Source organism: Malaya genurostris, chromosome 2, assembly GCF_030247185.1.
Source record: "Malaya genurostris strain Urasoe2022 chromosome 2, Malgen_1.1, whole genome shotgun sequence".
NCBI classification, from domain to species: domain Eukaryota; kingdom Metazoa; phylum Arthropoda; class Insecta; order Diptera; family Culicidae; genus Malaya; species Malaya genurostris.
This window is the reverse complement of record NC_080571.1, coordinates 179319163-179330592: the sequence shown is the minus strand read 5'-3', so window position 1 is coordinate 179330592 and position 11430 is coordinate 179319163. Positions and strand designations below refer to the sequence as shown.

Below are 11430 nucleotides of genomic sequence, written 5' to 3'. Positions count from 1 at the left end.
AATTTGTGCACTGGATACCTCCGTCGACACAATCATGTGGACATGCGTTGGCTGCCCTCGAAAATTTCACGCGGCTTGCATCGGTGTTACCATTCAGCGCGGTTCTCTCAGGAAGAAAGACAAAAAAGCAGATATTAATTCTTATGTGCTGCCATGTTGCGAGGTATGTCAAGAATTACTACAAGTAAAGATGCATTATAGCAGCCTTGTTGAGCAACAAAAACTGCTGGAGAAGCAACTTCAGGCCAACACGGAAGTGCTGCATAAGTTTGCTTTCCAACAGGAGAAGCCAACTGTAATACATGAGGCGATTGACGGACTAGAAGTCTTACTCACTACCATAAAAAATGAGTTGATCGCACTAAATAAAAATAGCAGTTTGCCGGGAAGTGTGACAAGTATTAAAAATCACATGACTGCACTGCTAGATACAGCTTTAAAGTCGACAAAGGAAAGTGTGTTCTCGACACTGCAAACCGTGACGTCAGAATTTTCTACAAATTTGCGAGACCTGAGTAACGAAATAAGTCAACTCAGCCAGCTATCACTTGACACAGCAACCTGTTTACCTAACAATCCGAATTCTATGGTCGAGTTGGACATTCTAGAGGAGTTGAAGTCTTTATCAACAAATATTGCTGGAATCCAAATTGCTGTATCGTCATCATCGACACCTGACTCATGCCCCAGTTTGGATGACGATTTGAACTGTAAAAAACCCGACTATTCTGGATGGCGTTTATTAGGCACCAAAAAAGTATGGAAAGCAGATTGGAGTGAGTACGACGCACGCCAATCTAGGTTCCGACGTCAGCAAAATGAGGCTGACAAGTCAAGAAGGCGCAAAAAGCGAAATTCAAGAAAAAAATACAATAACAGATCCGATATTCTTTCAACGCATCAATCATCTACAAAACGATATTGTAATAACATTATTAGTCACAACATGAATAATAATAGCAATAACAATAATAACAACAACTATAATAACAACAACTACAACAACAGCCGAAATAATCTTCCACCTGATAGAATACTTCTTGCTGCAGCTAAGGATCGATTTTCGGGACCACCAACAAATTACAGACCTACAATCAATTTTCAAAGAGGACCGACGATTAATCCTTATCGAGAGCACAACCTGCAGCTAACGATGCCGAATCAAATGTCTGCTGAATGTTCGTCAATTGATACGTGCGTGGCGTGTCGTGCTCAACATTCGTGTTTTCGACAATTTTGACGCATTACCCAGAAGAAGAGAATAATGACAATATTATCATAAGTCAACAATCATGTTCAATAAGATCTCCTCATCTAGCGTCGTCGACAGAAATCGTAGCATATTGTCAAAATTTTAACCGTATGAAGAGCGCACTTAAGATTAATGAAATCCATAAAAATATTTTAGGGTGTTCGTATGGAATTATTCTAGCAACCGAAACTAGTTGGGATGATAGCGTTAACAGCACGGAAGTCTTCGGAAACATTTACAACGTTTTTAGAAACGTTCGTGAGCTCCATACATCTGATAAAAAATCGGGGGGAGGTGTTCTCATTGCTGTTTTAGCAGAATTTGACGCCGAAATGATAACCACTACGAAATTTAAAGAATTTGAACACGTATGGGTAAGAATTCATTTAGTAGGTGAAACACATATTTTTGTTCCAGTATATTTTCCTCCTAACAATGCCCAAAAAGCCACATATGAAAAGTTTTTGCATGTTGCTGATGAAATAATTACTAAGCTTCCATCGGAAGTTAAAGTTCATATATATGGAGACTTTAATCAGCGCAATATCGACTTTATTCAAGACGCTGAAAATGATAGCATTTTACTACCTCTCGTTGGGGAGAATGAAACACTTCATTACTTATTCGACAAAATATCTGGTTTAGGTCTTAATCAAATTAATCATGTAAAAAATCAACAAAACTGTTATTCAGATTTTTTATTTACTAATATTCACGATGATTTTTGTGTAATAGAATCACCAACTCCATTGTGGAAAAATAAAGTTTTTCATACAGCAATCGAATTCTCAATATTTATACATCAGATTAATAGACCCGACGACTACGAGTATGAGGAGATTTTCGATTACCACTCAGCAAATTATGATAGTATTAGTCGTAAGCTACGAGAAATAGATTGGCAAGAACTCCTTAGAAACGAAGGAAATGTCGAAATTTCAGTCGATATTTTCTACGCACGGCTGTATGACATAATAAATGAACATGTCCCATTAAAGAAAATTAGGCGACAAAATAATTCAAAGTATCCTGTTTGGTATAACGAGCATATTAGAAACCTAAGAAATCGAAAACAAAAAGCTCATAAAAAGTACAAAAGAGAAAAGAATAGTGACAATTTATCGAATTACATACACATCTGTGACCAACTAAGTTTAGCAATTGATACTGCATTCAAAGAGTATAACTCAAGAACTGAACAGGAAATAAAGTCTTGCCCAAAAAAATTCTTTAGTTATGTTAGAAACAAATTGAAATCAGAAAACTTTCCGTCAAGAATGTATCTACAGGAAAACATTGGTAATAACTCACAAGAAATTTGTAATCTTTTCGCTAAATTTTTTCAACAAATCTACACGAAGTTTTCTGAAGATAACCGCGATCGTGAATATTTTAATTTCTTTCCAGAGTTTACTGAAGATATTAATGTAAATCAAATCGAAGTGCTAGACATAATAGATGCCCTAAACAAATTGGATGTCTCTAAAAGTGCCGGACCTGATGGGATTCCACCCATATTTATGAAAAAATTAGCATTAGATCTTGCAACCCCTTTGTGCTGGCTTTTTAATAATTCGCTTCAGTCTGGAGTTTTTCCAGATACGTGGAAAAACTCTTTCCTTATACCAATTTTCAAAAATGGGAAAAAAGCAGACATATGCAACTATCGCGGGATTGCTATTCTTTCTTGCATTCCGAAGCTCTTTGAAGCAATCGTTAATGACAAACTGTTTAGTCAAATAAAAAATAGAATTACTCACATGCAACATGGATTTTTCAAAGGACGTTCCACTACTACTAATTTGCTTGAATTCGTCCACTATAGCCTGACCGCTATGGACAAGGGAAATTACATTGAAGCTCTTTATACAGATTTCAGCAAAGCATTCGATCGTGTTGACATACCCTTGCTTATGTTTAAATTACAGAAATTGGGAATCTTACCAGGTCTTCTTAAATGGTTGGAATCTTATCTAACAAATCGTCAACAAATTGTAAAATTTAAGGGTAAAAAGTCGAGCCCCATTCACGTCAGTTCCGGGGTCCCCCAGGGATCTCATTTAGGTCCTCTTTTATTTATCTTGTTTGTAAACGACATTTCCTTTCTTTTAAAAAAAATAAAAATTCTAATATACGCAGACGATATAAAACTATTTTTAGAAATAGAGAAAAGTGAGGATGCCAAGGTTTATCAAGAAGAAATTCTTTCTTTTTATACATGGTGTAACAAAAGTCTTCTTCAACTAAATGTGAAAAAATGCAGTAGAATAACATTCAGTAAAATACGAAATACACCTGACTTGATACGTACTCTTGGAAGTCAAACAGTTCAAAAATGCGAAAGAATTAGGGACTTAGGAATAATACTAGATTCTAAAATGACTTTTGTTGACCATTATAATACAATCATAAACAGAGCCAATAACATGCTAGGATTCATAAAACGATTTTGTTACTGTTTTCACGATCCGTATACAATTAAAACATTATACATTGCCTATGTTCGGTCAGTACTAGAATACTGTAGCTTAGTTTGGTCACCTTGCTTAATCACATGGGAAGATCGAATTGAATCAGTTCAAAAACAATTTTTGTTATTTGCACTTCGTAAATTAGGTTGGACAAGACTTCCTCTTCCATCCTATAAAGCTCGCTGTATGCTGATCAGTATTCAAACATTAAAAGAACGCAGAGAATTTTCAATGGTCTCATTTGTAAATGACATTGTCTCGAATCGCGTAGATTCCAGTCAACTCCTGTCCAAACTAAATTTTTACATACCATCTCGGCCTTTAAGAAATCGAAATATTTTTATTACAAACCACCAGCGAACAAACTATGCAAAAAATGGGCCAATAAATCAATTGATGGCTGTATACAACAAGCATTCAGAAGCAGTTGATTTCACTATGTCAAAAAACAAACTAAAGCAATATTTCAGTTCTATTTGGTAAGCCAATTATAATTATTTAACTCATAATAAATTGTACATTATTTAGTGATCTATTTAGAATAGTTTACTAATCTAAGACGATTATTGTAATTATTCTTATGGTCTACTTTTGATTGACGACAAATAAATAAATAAATAAATAAATAAATAAATCCTGCAAGCATTGTATCCACAAGCTGTTGAAGAGCTCCTGGTGCTGCGTTTACTCCTGGGGGAAGGCGGTTGTACCGATAAAGACCTCGGTGTGTGTTGATTGTGAGTAGCTCTCTGCAGTCTACCTCCACTTGTAAAAATGCATCCGAAAGGTCGATTTGACTGTAGAAATTCGAACTTGCTAATTTGTTGAATATGTCCTGTGGTAGAGGAAGTGGATATTGATGTGGCTGTAATGCTTCATTTAGACCCGTAGAGTAATCGCCACATATTCTGATTACACCACTTGCTTTCCTGACATCGTTGGCGCTTTCCAATCGATCAAGTTCTGCTTCTACTGTACTGTACATAGCATAAGCTACTGGTCTTTTTGGTCGAAACACTGAGGATTTTGCTTCTTTAAGCGTAAATTTTCTCTTTCGCCTTGGTGCATAAACCTGGTTCGTTGTTGAAAACTGCTGGAAAAGTTTCTACTGATGAAGCTGATTGGATCATGGCTGTATCGTGTTTGATATTTAGTAGCCGCTGCCATTCATCCGAAATCTGTTCGAGAGTAATATCATTCCGCACTTCAATCCTGCTAAACAACTTTGTTCGAACTTCTCCATCACTTTTTGCTTTTAACCCACAAACGAATATGAGACACATGAACTGATCCTCTGATAGTTTTCCGAGTTCGAATTCGACACACAATTTATTTACACGACAAGCATACGATTTGTAATCCTCGCCAACTTGCTTCGTGACTTGTAAACAACGAAACCGTTAACTGATAACTGATTGCGGGGTGCCAAATAAACTTTTCAATTTACTTACTGTGTCGTCAAACGTAATTTCGTTCGGGTTTTTAGGCAATGTAACTGGTATATCGCTCATGCTCTGATTTCCTGAGCAATAACCTCACTTTTGCTTCGTCGTCGAGTCGAACAGCGTCTTTAGCGAATAAATCCTGGTAACGCACATACCATCCGGTGAACGTGACATTTTGATTAGGTTCATATCGGAATTCGTGAATGTTACCGGCGAGTGAATCAAGTACTTGCTCTGGATTGATCGTAATTTGAACATTTATCGCTGACATAGTAGCACGAAATATCTGCTCCTGTTGTGCCATAAAAGCTTGCTGTTCCTGCATCTGCATTTGCATTTGTTGTTGCATCTGCTGGAAAAACTGCACCATCATCGGATCGATCGACGAACAATTGTGCTGTTGCTGTTGAGAAGATTGAGGTTGTGTCTGCTGGAACAGAGGAGGTCGAAGAATAGAATTTAACAGCGGCTGAAGCTGTGTGTTCCCTCCCGGCTGGTGATTCGGTGCTGCTTGATCGTGCTGCAGTCCGTTTCCCGGTACTGATTGCTGTGACGGGTCACTTCCAGGTGGTGAAAACATGTTGCCGTCGTCAGTTAACCTCTTTCGCTTTCTTGAACGGAACACTTTCGCTCAATACACGTGCAAAATACTAATACGTCGCCACTTTTACGTTCGGTCTGACGGTGGCCGTGGTAATACGGTTATATGAATTAAAGCGAATGTACATATTTGAAATAAAACTTTATTGACTTAACATAGAACAAATTTAAAGCGTGTATAGAGCGCGATGGCGCGAACTAACTAACTGACTGACTGCCGGATGTACATCAACTGGCAACAGCTTGACTGCTACCAGAGAGCACGGCGTTGGTAGTGATCGATTGATCACTAGGGATGTCCATTTGTTCCCAACACTAGCATTCTACTATGATGCACATTTAAATAAAATAATAATAATAATTCCCCACTAAAAATACGAAAATTTGATTGGGGTCGAAAATCCAATCAAATTTTCGTAGGCCACATAAGTCTCCTGCGAACAAATTATTAACATAATTCGGGGTCGTATATGGTCATCACCAACTATATTGGCTCCTTCTCTGTTTCCAGTACCTTAATCATTACAGATAAGGCCTGCTACTAACTATCATCGACTTTCGTCTCCATTCTACAGCGAAAACGATTAACAACAAACTATAACTATAATGTCTAATCTATTTAATACGGATACCGAAACCAGAAACAATGTTTAACATTTCTATTATGACGACTGACGAACGCCATTCACACTTCTCATTCATTCATCCCTTTTAAACCCACATTCATAAGACACACTACAAATAACTGGGTTCAGTTCAACGGTATCGACTAACCTTGAGCGAGCACACACTAAACGACTGGAATATTATTTTGTACACCTGGCCGTACCGATTAAACGAAAATAATATTCACGAAATAATTCACTACTGTGAATACAATAACCGAGAATTGAGTTTGCTGCCTTGTCCCCAGCGCGTAGCGAAATTATAGGGCACAAACTTTCCTCATAAAATACACAATACAATACTGTTTCTATTCACAATTCGCCACACAGAGAACTCCGCGATTTTACTCATTGTGGCATTGAAACGAAAAGTTTATTCTTAGAAAAATTTTATTATTTTTCAACCCACCGGACATTATCCGATAATACAAAAAAATCCTTAAAAACATCATTACACGAAAACAAACTCTTTCGTGCACCCCTCACATACTCTATACATACTATACATACTACTAATCCAACTACGCGCATTGTCAAACGCGAGCTGGTCTACCCTTAATACTAGATCCGTTGCATCTTAGTGAAACGTCGAACGTGAAATAAAGAGTGAAAAAGTAATAGTGTGTGCGCGACGGATTTATTCCGATAGAAAAATCGACCGGAATCAAGCAGTGTCGGTCGAAACAGTGACAACTTTACAGGAAACTACTACTGGAGTGGATGGACAGGAACCTACACTGGAATAAGGAGAGTATAAATGGTATTTGTTCCTTATTAGGTGTAAAGTTGGTTTTTGTTTATTTTCAGGTTAGGATTGGTTGCAGTTTTGTGAATCCGGCGTGAAGACAAGATTGATTGTAGAAAAAAAGTACGGGTGTGTAATGTCAGAGCCATAACTGGATGTCGTGAATACGAATAAAACTGACACACTTTCTTTGTACTTCCGAATTCGAATTGGTAGTTGATCGATTGTGTGAATTGTGCAACTTTCCCCTTTTTCACTACTAGAATTTCAAACGATGCGCCTAGACTAAATTACAGATTGGTTACATTAATCTCTGCTCTCATTATCGACGACCGCTGCTCCCGACGATTGAAATCCAAATGAAAGCACGACCTAAGCGTTTGAAGCTTTGTACCACGCAAAAGGTCTGCTATCATTGACGACTGAAGTCCAAATGAGAACACGACCTGAGCGTTGTCGACTGCTCCACCTGACGACTGAAGTCCCAATGAGAGCACGACCTGAGCGTCTGAAGTTTAGCACCACGCTAAAGGTCTGCTCTCATTATTGTCGACCGCTGCTCCCGTCGATTGAAGTCCAAATGAAAGCACGACCTAAGCGTTTGAGCCTTTATACCACGCAAAAGGTCTGCTTTCATTGACGACTGCTCCACCTGACGACTGAAGTCCAAATGAGAGCACGACCTGAGCGTTTGAGGTTTGGCACCACGCTAAAGGTCTGCTCTCATTATTGACGACCGCTGGTTCCGACGATTGAAGTACAAATGAAAGTACGACCTAAGCGTTTGAGACTTTATACCACGCTAAAGGTCTGCTCTCATTATTGACAACCGCTGCTCCCGACGATTGAAGTCCAAATGAGAGTTGCGACCTGAGTGTTTGAGGCTTTTAACCACGCAGAAGGTGCACTCTCCGAAGCTGCTGGTCCCACGACGTCTGCTTGCATCCAACGCACAAGAAGATATGATCGAATTTCGACCACGGTTCCCCTTTTATACGCAGTCAGTTGAAGATATGTGCCTGACTACCTCAAAATCGTCGTCTTTGTGCGAAAAAGCGTCACTCCATGCTTCGCGTGCGAGGCTCAATCGTTTGTAGACTGCTCATTATTTTTAACTCACAAACAAACTAAAAATCCATCATCACCATACCAACCACAGTAACCTGATACGTCTCATAATTATATACATATATATATATATATATATATATATATATATATATATATATATATATATATATATATATATATATATATATATATATATATATATATATATATATATATATATATATATAATATAATATAATCTTCGTAATACGTAAAAAATAAAAATTTGAACAAACTTTCAGGTGTACTACTTTGCTTCCGCCGTTTTTTTGCCTTTCTCATATAGAAAGGTTATGCAATCACTTGAAAAACCGACTAGTGAAAATTGGCCCGGAGGGCCAAGTGTCATATACCATTCGACTCAGTTCATCGAGCTGAGCAATGTCTGTGTGTGTGTGTGCGTGTGTGTGTGTCAAATAATCTCACTAGGTTTTCTCGAAGATGGCTGAACCGATTTTGACAAACTTAGATTCAAATGAAAGGTCTCGCGGTCCCATACGGAATTCCTGAATTTCATCCGGATCCGACTTCCGGTTCCGGAGTTATAGGGTAAAGTGTGTTCAATATTGTACACCGTCACTTAAACCGGCGAAACAACATACGTGAAAAATTTCCTAAACTGGTCTCAAAACTACTCAAATCGATAGTCATTATCAGTAAGCAACTAAACAAACCGATTTCGGCTATCCTGGTACCCGGTATCCGGTTCCGGAAGCACCGGAAATAGTGGTCATATATATATATATATATATATATATATATATATATATATATATATATATATATATATATATATATATATATATATATATATATATATATATATATATATATATATATATATATATATATATATATATATATATATATATATATATATATATATATATATATATATATATATATATATATATATATATATATATATATATATATATATAAATGAATCTCACTCACTTTTCTCAGCGATGGTTTGACTGATTTTCACAATCTTAGATTCAAATGAAAGGTCTTCCGGTCCCATACGAAATTCCTGAATTTCATCCGGATCCGAGTAAAGTGTGTTCAATATTGTATACCGTCACTTAAACCGGCGAAACAACATACGTGAAAAATTTCCTAAACTGGTCTCAAAACTACTCAAATCGATAGTCATTATCAGTAGGCAACTAAACAAACCGATTCCGGCTATCCTGGTTCCCGGTATCCGGTTCCGGAAGTACAAATAAAATACCACAATATTATATGTACATGAAAAAGGCATCATTACATCAGTAGGTGGATTAAAACAGGTTTTTTTTTTCAAAATTAAAAGGTTTTAAGAGCTCTTCATCAAGCAATGCTTCTAGTTGTTCATCTTTGAAGGTTTCTTCTTTTCCACCACCATGTTTGTCTTCCACATCGAAATCACCATTTTTAAAACGTTGAAACCACTCCCGACATGTTCTTTTACTCAGAGCAGCATCACCGTAACTTTCTGAGAATTGGGCACATAATCAGACATTTTCGAGTGTGAATAATATGAAAACAAGAACAACTGTCACTGAAACGGCGATGAAAATTCGTTAGGCACTGTACACTCACTTTAAAGGCATTATTATCTATGTATTTTGACCAGCCTCAGCCGGTACAGACACCAATCGGAAAACGGAGGAACAATGTTGTACACCTGATGTTGAACGTGATAGGCTAAAACGTTTGCTTACCTTTTCGATATAGTAGTTCGAAGTCGTATGCTTGAATGCAAAGCGCCCATCTGAGAAGCTTGGCGTTTCCAGTTTCTGTACCCAAGTGGTTATTCAATACATTGAATAATACATCTGTAAGCACTTTTTCGCAATAAAGCTTTTAATTTTGGGAAAAAATCGCCCGAAATTTCGTACCCTCTACGTAGTGTCGAAAGTGCTGGATGGCAGTTAGTACTCCGTGGCATTCTTTCTCTACTGCCGATTAACGACGTTGTCTTCGGTTTAGCTAAAAAGCTAATCACGCGATTCTCTCTCTCTTGGTCTTGTAACAATGCTGCTCCTACTGCTCGATCCGATGCATCCGACTCGATGGTGGATTCCCTAATATTGGAGCTGAAGTTAATACCGCCTTCAATTCTTTAAAGCCTTCTTCGGCCTCTTTCGTCCAAGTGAGCCGACGATTCTCTTTAGTCAGCAGGTCTGATATCGGGGCCGTTATTCTGCTGTACTCCTTTATGAACCGTTGGTAAAATCCCGCCAACCCCATTAGCCTTCGTATGTCCTGTTGATTCTTGGGGCATAGTCTAGAATGGGTTGGATTCTCGTGCTGTCTATTGCTACTCCGTTTTCATTCAGCAGGTAATCCAAATATATAACCTGTTTCCGACAGAACCTCGACTTGTCGAGGGAAATAGTTAAGCCTGCCTTTTGCAGTCTTTCTGCCACGATTCTTAGCAGCCTTAAAAACCCTTGGCTCTAGGTCAGAGCCTGATGCTTTCGCCATTAGTCTCGGCATGGATAATGGGGCATTTACTAGTCCGAACGGAAGGACTTTGAACCGGAAAACTCCTTCGGTTGTACGGAATGCAGTTAGGTTTCGACTCTTCACTTTCAGTGGGATCTGAAAGTAGGCGTCTTCAAGGTCTATTACCGAGAAATGATTTGCCTTTCCCAATCGTCGGAATATGTCTTGCATATTCTGCATTGGGTAGGTGCCTTTGATAGTTATTTTATTTATCTTTTTATTTATTTATTTATTTATTTATTTGGAGCTGAGAAAAGCCCACTGGAGTTGATACTTATTAAGAATCTCTCTCCAGTAGCCATAAAACCTCCTCATCTTTTGTACCAACAGATAATCACATCCAAATGATACATTAATTAATTATAATAAAATACAAGGTACACTTACAAACTAACATAATATACTTAGAACTCACAAACTTGAATACAAATATACGAATTATAAGTAATGTCATTCTTACGTCAAGTTCTTAAAAAAATACTATAAATGAGCGTCCGAGAGTAGTACGAGACAGATTAAAATCGAAAATAGTATAACAACGATTAAATTTAAGAATCATGCTGGATACAGGTTCGTTCTTCGCATAATTCGTTCTAGCAAACTGGGGGACTAGAAAAGGGTTATTCCGGAGAGTTCTACGTCTGATATA

At 37.6% G+C, this 11430-nt stretch overlaps 1 protein-coding gene across 1 annotated transcript in view; it reads left to right on the top strand.

Annotated features, from left to right (window-relative positions):
• The window catches only part of LOC131429009 (uncharacterized), a 10433-nt gene extending 5819 nt beyond the window's left edge, over nt 1-4614 (top strand). Inside the window, exon 4 of the mRNA XM_058593064.1 lies at nt 4568-4614. Within this exon, the coding sequence (XP_058449047.1) occupies nt 4568-4614 (47 nt within the window). The remainder of the gene's footprint in view (nt 1-4567) is intronic.
• Nucleotides 4615-11430: the final 6816 nt, after the last annotated feature.